The sequence below is a fragment of the Oncorhynchus tshawytscha genome, linkage group LG06 (genome assembly GCF_018296145.1).
Source record: "Oncorhynchus tshawytscha isolate Ot180627B linkage group LG06, Otsh_v2.0, whole genome shotgun sequence".
Classification (NCBI taxonomy): Eukaryota; Metazoa; Chordata; class Actinopteri; order Salmoniformes; family Salmonidae; genus Oncorhynchus; species Oncorhynchus tshawytscha.
In genome coordinates, this window is record NC_056434.1 from 24,482,042 (window position 1) to 24,506,543 (window position 24,502).

The following is a 24,502-nucleotide window of genomic DNA, read 5'->3' on the forward strand; positions in this document are numbered from 1 at the left end:
GTTGGAAACAGAGTCACATTTATTTATTTTCCAAGCTATAGCACAATATTTTACATACAGCAGGTTTTTAAAGGACCAAAGAGTTTGTTCTGCTTTGTGTTTTCATTTTTTCCAAGGAAAAAGTATTGCGATACTGGTATCGTCACAGCCCTAAGTAACAGTAGTGGTAACTCACAGCATTTTGAGGATGAGTGCGAAGCAGCCCAACACGCGGTCGGCCTGGGCAGGCAGCTGGATTGACAGGGCGTTGAGGGCGGGGCTGACCAGCAAACAGTCGATCAGGTTGGGCTCACTATCGCTTCCCGCTGGGCCCTTCCGCCTGGCGTTGGCAGTGTTGTTGTTGCGTTCCAACTCCACCAGGATCTCACTGGAGTTGACGATGGAGGGCGGGGGAGAGAGGGGCAGTGTGGGAGAAGGGGAGAGGGGAGCTGAGGGGGAGGGGAGAGGGGCAGCAGGGACGTTGGTGGAGGTGTGGGGGCTCTGGGCGCAGCAGGCGGAGGGGCAGGGGGTTTACGCTCATTCTGTTGTTGGCAGCCGTTCCTGATCTCCTTCAGACTTGGGGAGTTGTCCCGGCTAGACAGCGAGAGAGTGGACAAGAGGAGAGAGAGATATTGATGGAGAGGGGGCAAGAGAGAGAGAGATATTGATGGAGAGGGGGCAAGAGGAGAGAGAGATATTGATGGAGAGGGGGCAAGAGGAGAGAGAGATATTGATGGAGAGGGGGCAAGAGGAGAGAGAGATATTGATGGAGAGGGGGCAATATTGTGTAAGAGAGGAATGGAGAAAGTCACTGTATCACACATTGAATAATAATTTCAAGACTACAACATTGAGGTCCATAGTAAGAATGCATGTCATTCTGTTGGGGTTGTATGTCTCTGTTACAACCCCTGTGTATTTAGAGGGAGAGTGAGGAGAGCCATGTATCCGAGCGATGATTCTCTGGGGTGACAATGTCACGGAAATTTAGCAAATGTCCCCTCACAGGGGCTGAGGACCCAGTGGCTCAGGGTGATGATGTTATGATAACCAATTAGATGACTCATTACTCAAGTCAACATCTCATTTAAAATGTTTAAAGGAGAGGAGAATAGCCTATGCTAACCTGGGAGGTTTATTTGGCCATTGAGTCTAGTCTGTGTGGTGGTTCTACAGAACACTACAGTAACAGTACATCACTCACCTGTTGATTAACTCCTCGTAGCAGGAGTAGATGGCAGCCAGGCACACTGCCACCAGGTTGGGCAGGACGCGGGGGTGAGGGCATTGCCCGGAGGGACCATGCATGCTGAAACACAGCCACACACACAATTAGCATTCAATACCCTAAACACCCTCCATCGAACATGGAGAAAACACAAAATAAACAAGGGGGTGCTGTTGATATATCTAGGTCCTGAGTTTTGGGTTGGTGGAGAAAACACAAAATAAACAAGGGGGTGCTGTTGATATATCTAGGTCCTGAGTTTTGGGTTGGTGGAGAAAACACAAAATAAACAAGGGGGTGCTGTTGATATATCTAGGTCCTGAGTTTTGGGTTGGTGGAGAAAATTCCAGTCCTAAAAACATGTTGTCACCGACTCACCTGTGAATGAATTTCTTCACAACCTCCATCCCAGCGTTGAGCTCATTTAGAGCTAAGATGTACTCTTGAGTGAAGAGACGCAGTCTGGGGCATTTCCCAAAGTCCTGACAGAGAGAGGAGGCAGAGAAATAAACATGGGGATAGAGAGGACAAGAGGCAGTATAGTGAGCTTTGACTCACTCCAACATATGACCACAGAAGAAAACAGACATAAACAAACTGAGCGTGACCCTTGACAGGAAATAAGATGGAAAACTCAGCTCACCATGTTGTGTTTGAGGATCCTCTGGACCACAGGGGTGAACACTTCAATCACAACCATCGACCGCGGACGCTCCCGACAGTGCTGCACAAACACACAAACACCATTTAACAGTAGCTAGATGTCCATACAATTTGCGACAGATTTTCATGTCAATATTCTGAAATCCGCATAAACAAAATATGCACATTTTCCCTACATAAGTTTTAATCTATAACCTAATAAACTGCATGGTTTCCCAAGTCGTACTGGGAGGACCACACACTCCATGTCATCGCGTGACTCCAATTTTACTTCGATATGATGGTTATTATATCAATATTTGCACATAAAGGCATTTCGACCGCCATTTCTCGCGTAATTGATTTTACTGGCATAAAAAGGTCACACCATATCAAACTAACAAATGATCTGTCTGCATTTATAAAATTGTACCGAAACGCCGTTTCCATCTCAGCCATCTAAATGTTCTATTAACTAGGCCCGGAACAACTAACTGTGCTGTTAATGATAGCCATGGTTGTAAAGAGTTCAAATCCTCTGCTCAAACAATGGCCCTAGGGTGAGGGACGTCAGTGTGTTTGATTCCTCAAGTCCTACCGGGCCTAGATCTCGGATCCTCTGTCTCGCAAAAACACACAAGACCGCCCTCTTGACAATGCCTAAAGGCCTCTACACACTTCATGCAAACTACGCTCCGTCGCTCTGTTTGCATAGGGTGTAGGGCCCTTCAGCCAGCTACGCCCCCGAAAAGCTAGCAATTGTATGGGCTCGGGTGGAGGCATTTCAAGCTGAATAGTGAGATTACCACTAGCACTAACTAAGGGCCAAGAGAGTTATGATTTTGACAACAGGTTGAGGTGAAATGTTTGGGCCCCATCTTTACCTTGCAGAAGAACTCACACAGGTCCGGTGGAGGGTGGTTCTTTTCCAGGAGAGGAGCAATGGCCTAGGGACACACAGAGATACCAGAGACAGGACTGATCAATACAACTTCACAATTTCCCCAGCCATGCTATCTTGTATTTACAATGGCCCCTTGCCAGCAACCTGTCATGGGCCAATAAACTCTGCTATCCTAGTATAATTCCCAAGAGTTACTGCAGAAGTCAACTTAAAAGTACACAGCTGTCCCTATTATCCTCTAGGGCTGTATTATCTTAGCTCTCAATTCGCCTCAAGACAGGTAAATAAGGTGAGCAGCTGTTCGTATGCAACAAGTGTAGATTTAACTGTACCTCGTGTGCTGCAACAGTTTAATAATGCAATCATCCTATGATTCAAGTGGCCAGGGTCCATGGGGGTATGGACACAAACACATCTAGATGAATACACCATTACACTGTAACAATAGTAAGTGGGCATAATCTGACTAGCATCCACACGAACACCAGTGGGTGCCGCTGCTACGGAGTAGCTGTCCATCATCAAAGCTGCTATCCAGGGGCTTATTGCTAACCTGCTCGACACGCCTTCTGAGCTGCAATAATAGGCAAAAAAATGTGCAGTCTCAGCAGTTTGACCAGATCACTTTCACTAAACTTCGCCATTGCTAAACTACAAAATGGTTTCTGTCCAGTCATTGACGTAATAATATGAACAAAGAAAGCATGGCTATTTACAGTTACAGGAAGCTGGCGTTCTAGAAGCTAGTGCTTCCATTCACCTTTAAACTCACCACAATGATGTTCTCATGGTCCTGAGAGCTGAGGTTGGTGTTCTGGGGAGGCAGAGGGGACAACAGAAGTGGGACAGGTATGATCAGAGAGCGAGAGCAGAAAAACAAATTGAATAGAGCCACTCCCAAACTGACGAACAGTTCTGACTCTGCCAAACAGCAGGCATCTGTGTGTTTTGAGCTGAGCTCCCAGCAGCAGGTGTGTGTATTGTAGTGTGTGTATTGTAGTGTGTGTATTGTAGTGTGTGTATTGTAGTGTGTGTGTGTGTGTGTGATGACTGCGGGCGTGCGAGGCCAGCAGATGGGCATACCTCGGCCAGCAGGGTGGAGATGATTTGCAGCGGGGCCTGGTGAATGGACTCGTCCTGCAGGGGAGAGGTCAAGGCCATGTCCACCAGTGATCTGATCTCCTTCAGAACCACCTCCCAGCGACTCGGGTTGTTCAGAACCTTACGGTACTTATAGATCTTTTTCTGGTTAGAAAATAGAGGCACACGCATAACCACATACAGATTAACTACAATTTATCACTCCAGTGTTAATCTGCAAAATTGTAATTATTCGCCTACCTCCTCATGCCTTTTGCACACATTGTATATAGACTCTCCCTTTGTTTTCTACTGTGTTATTGACTTGTTAATTTTTTACTCCATGTGTAACTCTGTGTTGTCTGCTCACACTGCTATGCTTTATCTTGGCCAGGTCGCAGTTGCAAATGAGAACTTGTTCTCAACTAGCCTACCTGGTTAAATAAAGGTGAAATAAAATAAATAAATAAAAAATAGGCTTCAAGCCTTTGGGACACAATATGTTGCTTTATAGGCTTATCAAACCAATGCAGAGATACATGAGGGAAATGCATGCATTACAGGACGAATGCATCTGAGGCCCATGGGCATCGACCAAATAAGAAAAAAATTATTTGATTTAATAATATTTAAATAAAAAGTAACTTTCAAAACATTTGTGCAGTTTTATAATGCTATTCTACACATTTTGTAATGAGGCCAAGAGAAAATGTTTCAGTTTTAAGGCAAGTTTCCTGCTATTCTACACATTTTGCCTTGAAGTTATGAGAACATTTTGGAATTGTAAAGCACATTTCCTTTAATTCTACACATTTTCCTATCATATGCTATTTGGGGAGCCTCCGACCTCCAGTGGGACCCATTCCCACGTGCCCTGCCGATGCAGCTCTCTGTGTAGCCTACAAATAAAATCTCTGTGCAAAGTACCGTGAGTCTTGTTGAACCCCCATGAACACAAACCAATGAATACTTCATCATAGTAATCCTACCTTCCACTGCAGGGAATGAAACCACTGGTCCCGAAGATAGCTGTTGGCTGCCTGTTAGGGCACACAGAACATCAGGTAACTGATCGAAAGCACACATGCATGTCATGTTACATGAATAGGGAGAGAGGGTACAGGGCATACCTGCAGGAGGACGGTGCCCCCAGGGAAGCTGAGCTGCACACAATATTTGGGGGCATTATCCCAGGAGAGCAGCTGCAGGTCCTCTATGGTACTGTAGGACAGGGCAGCCTCCATGTACCCCGTGGGCTAGAGACCATGAGAGAAATAATGTCAACCACTCATTCGTACATGCTACACACGCAGGCTGCACATTTGTATAGAGAAATACAAGGCCAACAGACAGGCTATCACAGTGTTCCAAACAATCTCTCATTGGGAAGTCATAATGATCACTGTACGTATGACCAATGTTTCCTCAAAGCTGCGCACAGAAGAAATATCAGAGCGGGCAGAGAAGCACGAGATTGAGCGTCACTCAACTTTATTGAGGTTTCCACTCTTAACACTATCAACCTTTCTCTTTACTGTGGGAATTGTGATCGAATCAACACAATATTAGCCATTTTCAATGCAACATACCAAAACAAACTACTATGCAAGACTTAATATGTAAAACAAATGATGTAAGAGATTTTGTTGTGGGCAGAACGCACGTAGGATTCTATCTTTGAAAAGCGAGTCAGGTAAAGAGCTTTTTTTAATGTAAGGGGCAGTTGGGTTTTGAGACAGGCTTGAATAAGCTAAGTAGCCAATAACCATAATGGTAATGTAATAATGATGCATTTTAAACTGTTTTTTTTGCATCAAACACCACAACAACATTTTTAGTCACCTTGTCTGAAGGACAAGTGGATGAACAGGTTAATGTCCAGCCCTGCATGTTTTTTTCAAAAAAGTCTAATGGAATGTAATCCTACATCGAACACAACACACAGGCTGAACAATAGAACAGCTATATCCATGTTAAAATGTTATTGGATGCATTTTCTTCATTGTTTTTGATGGTAGGCTACTCTGTTAGGACTACATTATGATCAAATAGCCCCAGAAGCCTACTTGACCGATGTGTAAAACTAACTTAAAGCAGGTACAGCCTCAGTGTTCACAGTAAACATGCGTCGGAAGTTGCACAGAATTTTCACAACATTCATGTTTGCGCTCAGCAGACCTGAAATTTGCCCAGTGATGGAAATAATTAGAAGAGGCATTGCTGACGACTTGTACAAGGCAGTATTCAACACCCAACATAGCTGTCCATAGAGCACAGGGATGGGCAACTTTGATGGGGGTGGGGGCATATTGTTATGTTCAAACATAAAAAATAAAAATAAAAGTGTTTTAACATTTAACGTCAATTATCTAAAAACACGTAAACTGATTTAGTTCATATTTTCACATATATGTTGTAGCTTAAATCCTCATTTCCATCATCTGAGGTTTTTGTGTTGTGCCCACCATCGGTTGAGACACAACATGCTCTTGAATACAGGGTGGGTGTCATTTCAGTCAAACAAAGAAAATGTACAGAATGGACTCATCACTAAAAACCACTGCAATTTAGTTGGTACAGGTACACTATTGAAATTTATTTGAAATTTTAACTTCTAATTACTACTACAAATATGGCCCACGGTCCACCCACTGCTGAATGTCAACTTAAAGTGGTCATGACTATTCTATTATCTATATTTCTATGATTTCAATGGGTTTCCTATGGAAGATTGAAAGCATAATTTAAAAGAGATATTCCCATTCAAGTCAACATTCTCTGATGTACATTTATTAGACAAAAAAATGACACCAACCCTGTATTCAAAAGCATGTTGTGTCTCTAAAGTAGGGTCTAAGCTAGAACATATACACAAATCTTTCTGTCTATATATAGTACCAGTCAAAGGTTCGGACAAGCCTACACTTTCAAGGGTTTTTCTTAATTTTTTACTATTTTCTACATTGTAGAATAATAGTGAAGACATCAAAACTATGAAATAACACATATGAAATCATGTCATAACCAAAACAGTGTTATCAAATCAAAATATATTTTATATTTGAGATTCTACAAATAGCCACCCTTTGCCTTGATGACAGCTTTGCACACTCTCAACCAGCTTAATGAGGGGGTCACCTGGAATGCATTTCAATTAACAGGTATACCTGGTTAATTTGTGGAATTAGAACAGCTCAAATAAGCAAAGAGAAACAACAGTCCATCATTACTTTCAGACATGAAGGTCAGTCAATACGGAAAATTTGAAGAACTTTGAAAGTTTCTTCAAGTGCAGCCGCAAAAACCATCAAGCACTATGATGAAACTGGCTCTCATGAGGACCGCCACAGGAAAGGAAGACCCAGAGTTATCGCTGCTGCAGAGGACAAATTCATTAGTTACCATCTACAGAAATTGCAGCCCAAATGAATGCTTCAAAGCTCAAGTAAGAGACACATCTGAACATCAACTGTTCAGAGGAGTGTGTGAATCAGGCCTTCATGGTCAAATTGCTGCAAAGAAACCACTACTAAAGGACACCAATAAGAACAGATTCTTCCTTGGGCCAAGAAACACGATCAATGGATATTAGACTTGCGGAAATTTGTCCTTTGGTCTGGAGTCAAAATTTGACATTTTTGTGAGATGCGGTGTGGGTGAACGGATGATCTCCACATGTGTATTTCCCACCGTAAAGTATGGAGGAGGAAGTGTTATGGCATGGGGATGCTTTGCTGGTGACACGGTCTGTGATTTATTTAGAATTCAAGGCAAACTTAACCAGCATGGCTACCACAGCAATACTCCATCCCATCAGGGTTGGGCTTAGTGAGACTATCATTTGTTTCTCAACAGGACAATGACCCAACACACATCTAGGCTGTGTAAGGGCTATTTTACCAAGAAGGAGAGTAATGGAGTGCTGCGTCAGATGACCTGGCCTCCACAATCCCCCAACCTCAAGCAAATTGAAATGGTTTGGGGATGAGTCGGACCGCAGAGTGAAGGAAAAGCAGCAAACAAGTGTTCAGAATATGTGGGAACTCATTCAAGACTGTTGGAACACTGCTGAGGGGACTTGCTTCCATTCAGCCACAAAGGCATTAGTGAGGTCAGGCACTGATGTTGGGCAATTAGGCCTGGCTCGCAGTCGGCGTCACAATTCATCCCAAAAGTGTTTGTTGGGGTTGAGGTCAGGGCTCTGTGCAGGCCAGTCAAGTTATTCCAGACCGATCAACAAACCATTTCTGTATGGACCTTGCTTTGTGCACGGGTGCATTGTCATGCTGATACAGGAAAGGGTCTTCCCCAAACTGTTGGAAGCACAGAATAGTCTAGAATGTTATTGTATGCTGCAGTTTAAAGATTTCCCTTCACTGCAACTAAAGATCCTGAACCATGAAAAAACAGCCCCAGACCATTATTCCACCTCCACCAGACTTTACAGTTGGCACTATGCATTGGAGCAGGTAGCGTTCTCCTGGCATCCGCCAAACCCAGATTTGTCCATCAGACTGCCAGATGGTAAAGCGTGATTCATTACGACTGGACTGCCGACGTGATCGGACGATTTGGTCTCAACCGGCTATTCTGTTACGATGTCACCAAAGAACCATCTGCTAGCCCCAGCCCGCTAGCTTTCTGAACGCTGTGTTCCCTGCTCACCTAGTGTAATAGTGACTACCGAACGGCACCCTGACTCACCTATTGCTGCTCTTTTGACCCAATGATCACTCGGCTACACAGCTGATGCCCCCTGGACAGTTTCAATAACACGGTACTTCATTTTGGTTACATGTCTGCCCCAGCCTTGAACTCAAGTCCTGTATGTACATAACTGACCCGCTTTGCCCATTCATCGCCATTTACCCGTTGTTGTCTTAGCTCTCCTGATCAACACCTGTGATTACTTATTGCCTCTCTCTAATGTCAATATGCCTTGTCTACTGCTGTCTTGGCTAGTTCTTATTGTTTAATTTCACTGTAGAGCCCTCAGTCCTGCTCAACATGCATTAGATATCTCTTTTGTCCCACCCCACACACATGCAGAGACCTCACCTGGCTTAACTGGTGCCTCAAGAGACTAAACCTCTTTTATCTTCACTCAACGCATAGGTTTACCTCCACTGTACTCACATCCTACCATACCCATACATTGTGCCCTGAATCTATTCTACCACGCCCAGAAATCTGCTCCTTTTACTCTCTGTTCCCGACGCAGTTGACAACCAGTTCTTATAGCCTTTAGCTGGACTCTTATCCTACTCCTCTGTTCATCTGGTGATGTAGAGGTTAACCCAGGCCCTGTAGCCCCCAGATCCACTCCTATTCCCTAGGCGCTATCTATTGTTGACTTCTGTAACTGTAAAAGCTATGGTTTCATGCATGTTAACATCAGAAGCCTCCTCCCTAAGTTTGTTTTATTCACTGCTTTAGCACACTCCGCCAACCCTGATGTCCTAGGCGTGTCTGAATCCTGGCTTAGGAAGGCCACAAAAAAATCTGAAATTTCCATCCCCAACTACAACATTTTCTGTCAAGATAGAACTGCCAAAGGGGGTGGAGTTGCAATCTACTGCATGCTACCCAGGTCTGTGCCCAAACAGTTTGAGCTTCTACTTTTACAAATCCACCTTTCCAGAAATAAGTCTCTCACTGTTGGCACTTGTTATAGACCCCCCTCAGCCCCCAGCTGTGCCCTGGACACCATATGTGAATGAATTGCCCCCCATTTATCTTCAGAGTTCGTACTGTTTGGTGATCTAAACTGGGATATGCTTAACACCCCGGTTGTCATACAATCAAAGTTAGATGCCCTCAATCTCTCACACAAATTATCAAGGAACCTGCCAGGTACAATCCTAAATCCGTAAATACGGGTACCCTCATATATATCATCGTGACCACCCTGCCCTCGAAATACACCTCCGCAGTCTTCAACCAGGATCTCAGCGATCACTGCCTTATTGCCTGCATCCGTAATGGGTCTGCGGTCAAACGACCACCCCTCATCACTGTCAAATGCTCCCTAAAACACTTCAGCGAGCAGGCCTTTCTAATCGACCTAGCCCGGGCAGCCTGGAAGGATATTGACCTCATTCCGTCAGTAGAGGATGCCTGGTTATTCTTTAAAAAGTGTTTCTCACCATCTTAAATAAGCATGCGCCATTCAAAAAATCTAGAACTAAGAACAGACATAGCCCTTGGTTCACTCCAGACCTGACTGCCCTTGACCAGCACAAAAACATCCTGTGGTGTACTGCATTAGCACCGAATAGCCCCCGCGATATGCAACTTTTCAGGGAAGTTGAGAACCAATATACACTGTCAGTCAGGAAAGCAAAGGCTAGCTTTTTCACAGAAATTTGCATCATATAGCACAAACTCCAAAACGTTCTGGGACACTGTAAAATCCATGGAGAATAAGAGCACCTCCTCCCAGCTGCCCACTGCACTGAGGCTAGGAAACACACCAATAAATCTATGATAATCGAGAATTTCAATAAGTATCTCTACAGCTGGCCATGCCTTCCACCTGGCTACCCCTACACCGGTCAACAGCTCTGCACCCCCCACAGCAACTTGCCCAAGCCTCCCCCACTTCTCCTTCACCCAAATAGCTGATGTTCTGAAAGAGCTGCAAAATCTGGACCCCAACAAATCAGCTGGGCTAGACAATCTGGACCTTTCTTTCTAAAATGATCCGCTGCAATTGTTGCAACCCTTATTACTAACCTGTTCAACCTCTCTTTCGTATCGTCTGAAATCCCTAAAGATTGGAAAGCTTCACTGGTCATCCCCCTCTAGAAAGGCAGGGTAGAATAGATATAGGTCTGGAAGAGTTTGGGTCTAAAGTCTTTGAAAGCCAAGTTAACAAAACAGATCCCCAACCATTTTGAATCCCTCCGTACCCTCTCCACTATGCAATCTGATTTCCGAGCTTGTCATGGGTGCACCTCAGCCATGCTCATGGTCCTGAACGATACCATAACCACCATCGATAAAAGACAGTACTGGGCAACCGTCTTCATCGACCTGGCCAAGGCTTTCGACTCTGTCAATCACCACATTGTTATTGGCAGACTCAACAGCCTTGGTTTCTCAAATGACTGCCTCGCCTGGTTCACCAACTACTTCTCAGATAGAGTTCAGCATGTCAAATCGGAGGGCCTGTTGTCCGGACCTCTGGCAGCTTCTATGGGGGTGCCTCAGGGTTCAATTCTCAGGCCGACTCTTTTCTCTGCATACGTCAATGATGTTGCTCTTGCCACCTCTACGCAGACGAAACCATTCTGTATACTTCTGTCACATCTTTGGACACTGTGTTAACCAACCTCCAGATGAGCTTCAATGCCGTACAACACTCATTCCGTGGCCTCCAACTGCTCTTAAATGCTAGTAAAACTAAATGCATGCTCTTCAACCGATCGCTGCACGCAACCGCCTGCCCGACTAGCATCACTACTCTCGACGGTCCGGACTTAGAATATGAGGACAACTACAAATACCTAGGTGTCTGGTTAGACTTGAAACTCTCCTTCCAGAATCACATTAAGCATCTCCAATCAAAAATGAAATATACTATTGCCTTCCTATTTTGCAACAAAGCCTCCTTCACTCATGATGCTAAACATACCCTCGTAAAACTGACTATCCTACTGATCCTTGACTTAGGCAATGTCATTTACAAAATAGCCTCCAACACTCTACTCACCAAACTGGATGCAGTCTATCACAGTGTCATCCGTTTTGTCACCAAAGCCCCATATACAGTAGGGCAAAAAAGTATTTAGTCAGCCACCAATTGTGCAAGTTCTCCCACTTAAAAAGATGAGAGGCCTGTAATTTTCATTATAGTTGAAGTGTACCTATGACAGAAATTCCAGAAAATCACATTGTAGGATTTTTATGAATTTATTTGCAAATTATTGTGGAAAATAAGTATTTGGTCAATAAAAGTTTCTCAATACTTTGTTATATACCATTTGTTGGCAATGACAGAGGTCAAACATTTTCTGTAAGTCTTCACAAGGTTTTCACACACTGTTGCTGGTATTTTGGCCCATTCCACCATGCAGATCCCCTCTAGAGCAGTGATGTTTTGGGGCTGTTGCTGGGCAACATGGACTTTCAACTCCCTCCAAAGATTTTCTATGGGGTTGAGATCTGGAGACTGGCTAGGCCACTCCAGGACCTTGAAATGCTTCTTACGAAGCCACTCCTTCCTTGCCCGGGCGGTGTGTTTGGGATCATTGTCATGCCGAAAGACCCAGCCACCTTTAATCTTTAATGCCCTTGCTGATGGAAGGAGGTTTTCACTCAAAATCTCACGATACATGGCCCCATTCATTCTTTCCTTTACACGGATCAGTCGTCCTGGTCCCTTTGCAGAAAAACAGCCCCAAAGCATGATGTTTCCATCCCCATGCTTCACAGTAGGTATGGTGTTCTTTGGATGCTTCTCAGCATTCTTTGTCCTCCAAACACAACAAGTTGAGTTTTTACCAAAAAGTTATATTTTGGTTTCATCTGACCATATGACATTCTCCCAATCTTCTTCTGGATCATCCAAATGCTCTCTAGCAAACTTCAGACGGGCCTGGACATGTACTGGCTTAAGCAGGGGGACACGTCTGGTACTGCAGGATTTGAGTCCCTGGTGGCGTAGTGTTTTACTGATGGTAGGCTTTGTTGCTTTGGTCCCAGCTCTCTGCAGGTCATTCACTAGGTCCCCCCGTGTGGTTCTGGGATTTTTGCTCACCGTTCTTGTGATCATTTTGACCCCACAGGGTGAGATCTTGCGTGGAGCCCCAGATCGAGGGAGATTATCAGTGATCTTGTATGTCTTCCATTTCCTAATAATTGCTCCCACAGTTGATTTCTTCAAACCAAGCTGCTTACATATTGCAGATTCAGTCTTCCCAGCCTGGTGCAGGTCTACAATGTTGTTTCTGGTGTCCTTTGACAGCTCTTTGGTCTTGGCCATAGTGGAGTTTGGAGTGTGACTGTTTGAGGTTGTGGACAGGTGTCTTTTATACTGATAACAAGTTCAAACAGGTGCCATTAATACAGGTAATGAGTGGAAGACAGAGGAGCCTCTTAAAGAAGAATTTACAGGTCTGTGAGAGCCAGAAATCTTGCTTGTTTGTAGGTGACCAAATACTTATTTTCCACCATAATTTGCAAATAAATTCATGAAAAATCCTACAATGTGATTTTCTGGATTTTCTTTTCTCATTTTGTCGGTCATAGTTGAAGTGTACCTATGATGAAAATTACAGGCCTCTCGTCTTTTTAATGGGAGAATTTGCACAATTGTTGGCAGACTAAATACTTTTTTTGCCCCACTGTACTACCCACCCCTGCGACCTGTATGCTCTCGTTGGCTGGCCCTCGCTTCATATTCGTCACCAAACCCACTGGCTCCAGGTCATCTATAAGTCTTTGCTCGGTAAAACCCAGCCATATCTCAGCTCACTGGTCAACATAGTAACACCCACACGTAGCACGCGCTCCAGCAGGTATATTTTAATGGTCATCCCCAAAGCCAACTCCTCATTTGGCCGCCTTTCCTTCCAGTTCTCTGCTGCCAATGACTGGAACGAATTGCAAAAAAAAATCACTGAAGCTGGAGACTTATATCTACTAGCTATCAGAGCAGCGCACCGATCATTGCACCCGTACACACCCCATCTGTAAAGAGCCCATACAACTATCCCATCCCCGTATTGTTACTTATCCTCATGCTCCTTTGCACCCCAGTATCTCTACTTCCACATCATCTTCTGCACATCTATCACTCCCGTGTTAATGCTAAATTGTAATTATTTCACTACTATGGCCGATTTATTGCCTTCCTCCATAATCTTACTACATTTGCACACACTGTATGTACAGTTGAAGTCGGAAGTTTACATGCACTTAGGTTGCAGTCATTAAAACTTGTTTTTCAACCACTCCACAAATTTCTTGTTAACAAACTATAGTTTTGGCAAGTTGGTTAGGACATCTGCTTTGCGCATGACGCAAGTAATATTTCCAACAATTGTTTACAGACAGATTATTTCACTGTATCACAATTCCAGTGGGTCAGAAGTTTGAACAGCTTGGAAAATTCCAGAAAATGATGTAATTAATAATTTGAGTCAATTGGAGGTGTATCTGTGGATGTATTTCCAGGCCTACTTTCAAACTCAGTGTCTCTTTGCTTGACATCATTGGAAAATCAAAAGAAAATCAGCCAAGATCTCTGAAAAAAATTGGAGACCTCCACAAGTCTGGTTAATCCTTGGAACAATTTCCAAATGGCTGAAGGTACTACGTTCATCTGTACAAACAATAGTATGCAAGTAACATGGGAACAAAGATCATACTTTTTGTAGACATGTCCTCTGGTCTGATGAAACAAATATAGAACTGTTTGGTCATAATGACCATCGTTATGTCTGAAGGAAAAAGGAGATGCTTGCAAGCCAAAGAACACCATCCCAACTGTGAAGCACGTGGGGTGGCACTTCACAAAATAGATGGCATCATGAGGATGGAAAAGTATGTGGATTTATTGAAGCAACATCTCGAGACATCATTCAGGAAGTTAAAGCTTGGTCGCAAAATGGGTCTTCCAAATGGACAATGACAACAAAGTCAAGGTATTGGAGTGGCCATCACAAAGCCCTGACCTCAACCCTATAGAACATTTGTGGGCAGAAGTGAAATAGTGTGTACGAGCAAGGAGGACTACAGACCTGACTCAGTTACACCAGCTCTGTCAGGAGGAATGGGCCAAAATTCACCAAACTTATTGTGAGAAGCTTGTGAAAGGCTACCCGAAACATTTGACCCAAGTTAAAAAATGTAAAGGCAATGCTACCAAATACTAATTGAGTGTATGTAAACTTCGGACCAACTGGAAATGTGATGAAAGAAATCAAAGCTGAAATATATCATTCCTTCTACTATTATTCTGACACTTCACATTCTTAAAATAAAGTGGTGATCTAACAGACCTAAGACAGGGAATTTTTACTCTGATTAAATGTCAGGAATTGTGAAAAACTGAGTTTAAATGTATTTGGCTAACACGTAAACTTCCTACTTCAACTGTATATTTTCTATTGTGTTAATGACTGTATGTTTGTTTATCCCAAGTGTAACTCTGTGTTGTTTGTGTCGCACTGCTTTGCTTTACCTTGGCCAGGTCGCAGTTGTAAATGATAATTTGTTCTCAACTGACCTACCTGGTTAAATGAAGATGAAATAAAATAAACTCCAGAGAACGTGTTTCCACTGCTCCAGAGTCCAATGACAGGGAGCTTTACACCACTCCAGCCAACGCTTGGCATTGCGCATGGTGATCTTAGGTTTGCGTGCCCTGCTCGGCCATGGAAACCTATTTCATGAAGCTCCGGACGAACAGTTCTTGTGCTGACTTTGCTTCCAGAAACAGTTTGGAACTTGGTAGTGAGTGTGGCAACCGAGGACGCGCTACAGCACTCGGTGGTCGCATTCTGTGAGCTTGTGTGGCCAATCAAATGCGGCTGAGCTGTTGTTGCTCCTAGAAGTTTCCTCTTCACAATAACAGCACTTACAGTTGACCGGGGCAGCTCTAGCAGGGCAGAAATTTGATTAACTGACTTGTTGGAAAGGTGGCATCCTATCCCATTATTTTTATTTCTACTTTGCACATTCTTCCACTGCAAATCTACCATTCCAGTGTTTTACTTGCTATATTGTATTTACTTTGCCACCATGGCCTTTGTCTTTACCTCCCTTATCTCACCTCATTTGCTCACATCGTATATAGACTTGTTTATACTGTATTATTGACTGTATGTTTGTTTTACTCCATGTGTAACTCTGTCGTTGTAGTTGTCGAACTGCTTTGCTTTATCTTGGCCAGGTCGCAATTGTAAATGAGAACTTGTTCTCAACTTGCCTACCTGGTTAGATAAAGGTGAAATAAAAATACATTTAAAAAATGACATTACCACATTGAAAGTCACTAAGCTCTTCAGTACAGGCCATTCTACTCCCAGTGTTTAACTATGGAGATTGCATGGGTGTGTGCTTGATTTAATACACCTGTCAGCAACGGGTGTGGCTGAAATAGCAGGATCCACTCATTTGAAGGGGTGTCCACATACTTTTGTATATACACAAAAAAAATCAATTTAACTTAGACGTTAGAAGGTTAAAAAAATATTTTTATTTAAAAAATGTTATACAAAATTAAATAATTTGACAACCCTGTTTGTAATAGAATGGACATTTGAAATAGTTTCACTATTTTTAATAATACCATGATATTTATTTAGGTATCCATGTAGTTGGGGCGGCAGGTAGCCTCGTGGTTAGAGCGTTGGGCCAGCAACCGAAATCCGAGCTAACAAAAACGTGTGTCGGTCATTGTAAATAAGAATTTGTTCTGACTTGACAAGTTAAATAAAGGTTACACTTTTTTTTTTAACTGTCTTACATAGTAGAAAACACGTTTTTTCTAACTTCAAATGGAGTCTCCCAGCCGAAACAGTTCGGAAGAGTTCTTGCATATATTATGACAACTTTTGTGAAGTTTTGGACATCCGGCTGTTCGGACACACCTTTTTTTTCTTGAGGTCGCTGGAGTCGACGCCCCTTCGTCGGTGATTGGTCAACAGTAGAGATTCTTCAATCAAATCTGTTGTCATTCAACGAGAGAACTCCTATTCATGCAAAATATTTTAAATGAAAATAATGCACTAATAAACATGAAAGATTTCTAGAGTTCTTAGATTAATTCGGACTACTTTGAGGAAGTGTATACTGGCTACAGCACTACTGCCGCCTTTGTCAATACTTTTTCCAAACAAAAAGCTATTTTGGGAGTTTGCGAGCACACTCGCCGAACTTAAGTAAGCAGACGCCTTTACTCACGAGACTCAAGAGCGAGGGTGCGCTGCTTGTTTCAGTAGAAGGGTGCGGGCGAGGGAGGCGCAGCGACCAGTGTGTGTGACAGTCCGTGTGGAAAGGAGCGAGAGCGATAGACAAACTTGGTATGATAACATATGGCTGCAACATCTGGTCGTGCCTGTCTTGACTGCATCAATTTGTTGTAAAGAAGCTAGCTAAAGTATTAAGGCACATTGTCTATTTTGCTGCGCTCCCTGTATGTCTACAACAACTCCATTCATATGAAACAACAGCCTATAGTACCTGTTCGTCGATCATTGTAGCATACTCCTAATTTAGCCTATTTAATTCCGTAATTTTAATTATATTTTGCGTTGACTAGAAATGGAGCCTGGGACAGTTGAGCAGCTTTGATTGACGGACAATAACAATGTGTGTGTGGAACGTGTATAGACTAGTAGTGCGTCTTTTTGTGTGGGTAGCTCATAACTTGTTTTATAAAAATGTAGAATGTAATGGTCTATCCTTGTAGTCTATGTAGCAACGTTACATAGATAATTTACTTTGACAAAGCTTTATTATTATTTTTCTTCTCGGAAATGAACTCTTCCAAGTAATCGAATACTACCATCCGTTCGGGTTATTTTAATAACCATGCCCATCCCTAGTTTAAGCTTTTAAAATTATATATTTTCCAGTGATTAAGACATGTCTTATGGTCTGATGGGGTTTGCAAAATATGTTAACTTTGAGCACCTTTATCTCTTGAATGTTTTACCATTCAGGTCCACTTTCTGCGCTACAATGGGCACATATGTATGGATGGTTGTATGGTAAAAAAAAAAAAAAAAGTGTTGTCAAAAAGTGATTTGATTCAAATGGATTTACAGTTAGACTTAAACATCTATCCTTGGATATTTGGGAATTGATACTGGTAAAGTAAATGGTATACACAGAAAGCAATAAACTACTGGTAATAGACGTTTTTCAGCTGCATGACTGACTGTTATGGTCACATGGCCCAAAAAGTCAACAAGCTGTGCTGCGTCTTCATCTCTCTACAATATAGGAGACCAGAGCTGTTCTGTTTTGTGTGACACCCTCCCATCAGTCAAACCAGCAGGCTCTTCCTTTTACTTCTGATACCCTCCCTCTGCATTAACACACTGGAGCCATTCCTTTATTTGTGACGTTTTTCCTTGTAAATTCAAACACAGTTCCTTATTTAATGTCGCCCTCAGTCAAGCCAACAGGTTGTTCCTTTATTTGCATCTCTCTCAATCTCTCCTGTGTGATAGAACAAACAAGCAGTTGCTCCATGTGTCTCCCTCCCCCTGCAAAAGAACAAACAGGCAATTCCTTTATTTAAATCTCCCTCCCTGGTTGATAGAGCAAACTGGCGGTTCAACGTCTCCCTCTCTCTGAGATAGAGATCTAATCAAATTGTCACATGCGCCGAATACAAGGTGTAGACCTTAACGTGAAATGCTTACTTACAAGCCCTTAACCAACAGTGCAGTTCAAGAAGAGTTAAGAAAATATTTACCAAATAAAGGAAAAAAATAAATAACATGTAACAACGAGGCTATATACAAGGGGTACCGAGTCAGTGTGTGGGGGTACAGGTTAGAGGTAATTTGTCCATGTAGGTAGGGGTGAAGTGACTATGCATAGATAATAAAACAGTGAGTAGCAGCAGTGTACAAAACAAATGGAGGGGGGAGGTCAATGTAATAGTCCAGCGGCCATTTGATTAGTTGTTCAGCAGTCTTATGGCTTGGGGGTAGAAGCTGTTAAGGAGTCTTTTGGTCCTAGACTTCGCACTCCGGTACTGCTTGCCGTGTTGTAGCAGAGAGAACAGTCCATGATTAGGGTGACTGGAGTCTGACAATTTTATGGGCTTTCCTCTGACACCAACTATTATATTGATCCTGGATTGCAGGAAGCTTGGCCCCAGTGATGCACTGGGCTGTACGCACCACTCTCTGTAGCGCCTTACGGTCAGATGCCCTGCAGTTGCCATACCAAGCGGTGATGCAACCGGTCAGGATGCTCTCGATGATGCAGCTGTAGAACTTTTTGAGGATCTGGGGACCCATGCCAAATCTTTCCGTCTCCCGAGGGGGAAAAGGTTTTGTTGTGCCCTCTATTCGACTGTCTTGGTGTGTTTGGAACATGATAGATCGTTGGTGATGTGGACACCAAGGAACTTGAAACTCTCAACCCACTCCCCTACAGCCCCGTTTCCTGTAGTCCACGATCAGATCCTTTGTCTTGCGCACATTGAGGGAGAGGTGGTTGTCCTGGCACCACACTGCCAGTTCTCTGACCTCCTTATAGACTGGTCTCAGCGTTGTCGGGGATCAGGCCTACCACTGTTGTTGTCAGCAAACTTAATGATGGTGTTGGAGTCATGTTTGGCCACGCAGTCGTGGGTGAACAGGGAGTACAGGAGGGGCCCCAGTGTTGAGGATCAGCACGGCGGACATGTTGTTGCCTACCCTAACCACCTGGGGTCAGCCCATAAGGAAGTCCAGGATCCAGTTCCAGAGGGAAGTATTTAGTCCCAGGGTCCTTAGCTTAGTGATGAGCTTTGGGGCACTATGGTGTTGAATGCTGAGCTGTAGTCAATGAACAGCATTCTCACATAGGTGTTCCTTTTGTCCAGGTGGGAAAGTGCAGTGTGGAGTGCAATAGAGATTGCGTCATCTGTGGATCTGTTGAGGCAGTATGCGAATTGGAGTGGGTCTAGAGTATCCGGGAGGATGCTGTTGTTTGACATGCCGTAGCCATATTGTGAAATCAGGAGTGATTTGCATTACACCATCCCTATATCAAAAATATATTTTTTTGTCTAAGAACAAAATACATTTTTGTTTTGTTTTTGTCTCTCCTTCAGAGAGTATTCATACTCCTCGGCTTATTCCACATTTTATGTTACAGCTCGAATTCAAAATGGATTAAATAGATGTTCTCCCTCACCTTTCTAAGCACACACACAATACCCCACAATGAATGTGAAAACATGTGTTTAGACATTTTAGCAAATTTATTGAAAATGAAAATACCTAATTTACAGGTATTCAAAGCCCTTTGGCAGCGATTACAGCTGTGAGTCTTTCTGGGTAAGTCCCTAAGAGCTTTGCACACTGGGATTGTACAAGATTTTCCCATTATTCTTTTCAAAATTCTTCAAACTCTGTCAAATTATTTGGTGATCATTGCTAGACAACCATTTCCAAGTCTTGCCAGAGATTTTAACGCAGATTTAAGTCAAAACTAACTCCAGTGTAGGTTTGGCCTTATTGTTTTAGGTTATTATCCTGCTAAAAGGTGAATTCATCTACCAGTGTCTGTGCTTAGCTCCATTCAGCTTTTTTTAAATCCTGAAATATTCTACAGTCTTTAATGATTACAAGCATACCCATAACATGATGCAGCCACCACTATCCTTGACAAATTGGAGAGTGGTACTCAGTAGTGTTGTATTGGATTTACCCCAAACATAACACTTTGTATTTAAGACAAAAAGTACAATTACTTTGTCACATTTTTTGCAGTATTACTTTAGTGCCTTGTTGCAAACGGGATGCATGTCTTGGAATATTTGTATTCTGTACAAGCTTTTCACCCTGTCAATTAAGTTTGTATTGTGGAGTAACTACAATGTTGTTGATCAGTTTTCTATCTCGTAAATCCCTGAGCCGTTTCCTTCCTCTCCGGCAACGGCGTTAGGAAGGATGCCTATATCTTTGTAGTGACTGGGTGTATCGATACACCATCCAAAGTGTCATTAACACATTGCTCAAAGGGAAATTCAATGTCTTTAAAAAAATTTTTACCCATCAACCAAATGTGCCCTTCTTTGCGAGGCATTGTAAAACATCCCTGGTCTTTGTGGTTGAAATGTACTGCTCGAGTGAGGGACCTTGCAGGTAATTGTGTGGGGTGAATGAAGTAGTCATTCAAAAATCATGTTAACTATTATTGCATACAGTGTGTCCATGAAATTTACGTGACACATTTTTACTCCTGAACCTATTTAGGCTAGCCATAACAAAGGAGTTGAATACTTACTCAAGACATTAACTTTCATTTGTAAAAATGTCAATATAATTTGACTTTGACATTGTGTGGTATTGTGTTTAGGCCAGTGGCCTAACAAATCTCAATTTAAATTCAGGCTGTAACAACAAAATGTGGGAAAAGTTGGGGTATGAATACTTAAGGCACTGTCCAATACCATTTTTAATTTAACTTGTTGTGCGTGTATCTGGACACAGGTGCATGCACAAATGCACCACATATGCATGCATGCACACAAATAGCAAAGCAAGACAAAAAACTAAAGTCACTTGAGAAGTGGAACCTTGCATCTCTGAGAAATTGAAATGAAAAAGTCTATATATATATTACAGGAGCAAACAGATAGGGTTAATTGAATCCCCTAGAGCACAAGACGTTGAAAAGCCATCTTTCAACCAAATTTGCTCACTGGGAACTACCATAAATTGTCAAAGATGCAATATCTTGCACAAGAGCTTGCTGTGGTAACTTGCATCAATCTTTCTTCACTTTTGCTTATGGTCTTTCTTCATCTAATTTTGTCTCTTTTTATTCAGCTTTTCTTCCTTGAGGAGAAGTGGAGTACAGCTCTTCTCACCATCACAGCTATGTTGCCATGGAAACAAGGAGGTGAAATGGAGACATGTTTTTGTTGTTTCCAGGGAGAACCAGGTGGAAAGCATCTCTGTATTCAGGTGCACTGGCAAACTGATCATATGAACGATGAAGACAATCAATGTTGATCTTGCTCATGATATAGTCTAACAATCATAGCAGGTTTCAGTGGTCAGTGTTCATGATTAATTCTTTAGCTCTAGTAATGAACACAATGAATTTACCAACACTGTGCTCACCTTATTCAATTATACCCCATGTCTCTTTATAGGATGTTTATATCAACTAAATTTGAGGATGAATGTATTTTGGCAGCAAAATTTTTTTATCACACCAAAAAAAAGATGGTAAAAAGCATTCAATTGTAAATTAATTTGAATGTATAGAAGGTACACAAATACTGCCAGGCGCTTCTACATACCGATGCAAATAAAATATGAAAACAGCTATTCACAAAATGCAGCATCAAATCTCTCCTTCCATTGTATAGGCATTATGGGTATTGCTAGCCAAGTACTCTCCACCATTTTCTCATTTGCACATGTTATGAACATCAGAGACCAGTAGATGGCAGTTGCCTCTGGACAGCTTGTATGAAGGATATCCAATTAATGAGACTTCAATGGCAGCCTGAAACTATGAGTGATTAGAGAAACAGAAAACACAGTGGTTTGAAAGGTACATTAGGCTACTTTGTAACACAGCATCCGTTTGCAGAAGGTGAGGTATGGAGGATTATTAATCAGGCATGACCTAGTGGACCTGAGGTTAATAAAGTCAAGCCATGACGCATTGGGGGATTCTGACTGGTGTATGTGGACAACTCCATATAGTGATTGTGACCTGCACAATATGGCTTGATCTAATAAGAGACAGACTGCAGTGGACGTGCATGTAATAGCAACCATTACCCCGTTTTCTTCAAACAAAAACACACATTTGACAAGCTGTGGTTTTTCTTTTTGTCAATACCTTGATAAACTTTATACTGGTTTTTGTAATGTTATGCTAGCCGAGTACTTTAAGCGTTCACATCTGGTCCGGAAGGCATGAAGGCTTCCAGTGTGAAAGATGGTAAAATAAAGGTGAAATGGATTATGGGATACAGGGCAAATAGGGTGTAAGCATTTCATCATACAATGCTGGAACATACTATTATGTAACTCACAGAAATATGTCTCTTGGCTTAGATTCAATAATGAAAAATAAACAATACAATTGTGCCAACATGCCTTCCCAAATATCATGCAAATGGCCACTTTTCTAGGTGTCAAAATGAATGATACATTAAATCAGCTTTATGTGCAGCAAGTTGTAACAAAACGGGTTATTATTACTGTAACTGCATAATAAGGAACCAACCAGTAGGTTGTAAATTACCAACCAGGCTGCTGTCTGATAAACAAGCTCTAGTGTAAGTGTGAAGGACTTTGAATACCTGAGCCGACAAGGTGAAAAAAATCTGTCTGTGCCCTTGAGCAAGGCACTTAAACCTAATTTGCTCCAGAGGTACTGTACTACTATGGCTGACCCTGTAAAACAACACATTTCACTGCACCCATTCGTGTGACAAAATATATATTTTTAAATGTACTGGGATTTCACTCTATGAACATGGCAAAACAAACTAAATACATTAAAGGTATTACTTTGGGAAATGCACTGTGAGAGCTGAGACAATCGCACTGAGAGAGCTGAGACAATCACACTGTGAGAGCTGAGACAATCACACAGTGAGAGCTGAGACAATCACACAGTGAGAGCTGAGACAATCACACAGTGAGAGCTGAGACAATCACACAGTGAGAGCTGAGACAATCACACAGCTGAGACAATCACACAGTGAGCTGAGACAATCACACAGAGAGCTGAGAGCAGTGAGACAATCACACAGTGAGAGCTGAGACAATCACACAGAGAGCTGAGACAATCACACAGTGAGAGCTGAGACAATCACACAGTGAGACAGACAATCACACAGAGAGCTGAGACTGAGAGCTGAGACCACACAGAGAGCTGAGCTGACAGACACACCACACAGAGAGAGCTGAGACAATCACACAGAGAGAGCTGAGACAATCACACAGAGAGAGCTGAGACAATCACACTGAGAGAGCTGAGACAATCACACTGAGAGAGCTGAGACAATCACACTGTGAGAGCTGAGACAATCACACTGTGAGAGCTCAGACAATCACACTGTGAGAGCTGAGACAATCACACTGTGCCACTGGCAAAATAGAGCCCAGCCAGGACCTCGCCACAGCAGAGGTTCCAAAGGTTCTCATATGATGAACCATGTAAGGGAGGGGGATAATCTAGTTCTGATGCCACATGACCAGCTCACTGCCCTTCCTTTCACCACTCTGTTACTCCCTCCTGAACTGCCAAGGATCCCATGTACTGTATACCGTGTCTGAGTACTGGGCTACACAAATGTTTATACTTGATAGCACCTGTTCCACTGTTACTGTACAGATTGGGTTACAACAAAGGTGGCAAACTTATGGTAGTTTAGTACCACTTCAGTTAGAAAATCTATAACATTTGCTGTAACATCTGTATTTGATTTAAAGGGATTTCTGATTAACAACACCCATTGGTCAAATGCACACAAGAGCCAAAACCACTGCTCATCATAGTTATGGCATACAGCGGGCTACTGTACACTTTTATAATAAGGCATAAAACGTATTTACTGGGTAGGTGACAAATAGGCCTGAGTCTATATGTCTAAGATTATGATAAAATGACCTTTATTTCATTATTGCACACATGTTCTCTTTATTTCTCCCTCTACTGAATGTTCTGGAAAAGGGGAAAGTCACATTTAGGTTAATAATAAGAAACCATATGTCAGGGTACTGCAGCTTAACTCCAGACAATAATTCAAATATTCTCTTAATGGGTGATTATCCCAACAAAAGGAGGATGATCCTGTATTTGAATGTGAACACATTTGTCTGCCAAGAGGTTCTCTGTGGCGTCTGTGTGTGTCACAACTGCGTATTATAAATGTCTTCACTTCATTTTACGCTACAATAATAGCTATAATGGAGTATGATGTGAAAAATAGTTTGGTTTTTCAGTCTGACTTTCAA

General features: G+C 42.5%; 1 protein-coding gene across 1 annotated transcript in view; it reads right to left on the reverse strand.

Annotated features, from left to right (window-relative positions):
- LOC112252304 (c-Maf inducing protein) overlaps window positions 1-24,502 on the reverse strand; it is a 38,825-nt gene that overhangs the window by 10,272 nt on the left and 4,051 nt on the right. Inside the window, 11 exon segments of the mRNA XM_042323112.1 lie at window positions 176-428; window positions 460-506; window positions 508-573; window positions 1,184-1,288; window positions 1,586-1,689; window positions 1,851-1,931; window positions 2,734-2,796; window positions 3,526-3,567; window positions 3,837-3,998; window positions 4,823-4,873; window positions 4,964-5,089. Of these exon segments, the coding sequence (XP_042179046.1) occupies window positions 176-428; window positions 460-506; window positions 508-573; window positions 1,184-1,288; window positions 1,586-1,689; window positions 1,851-1,931; window positions 2,734-2,796; window positions 3,526-3,567; window positions 3,837-3,998; window positions 4,823-4,873; window positions 4,964-5,089 (1,100 nt within the window).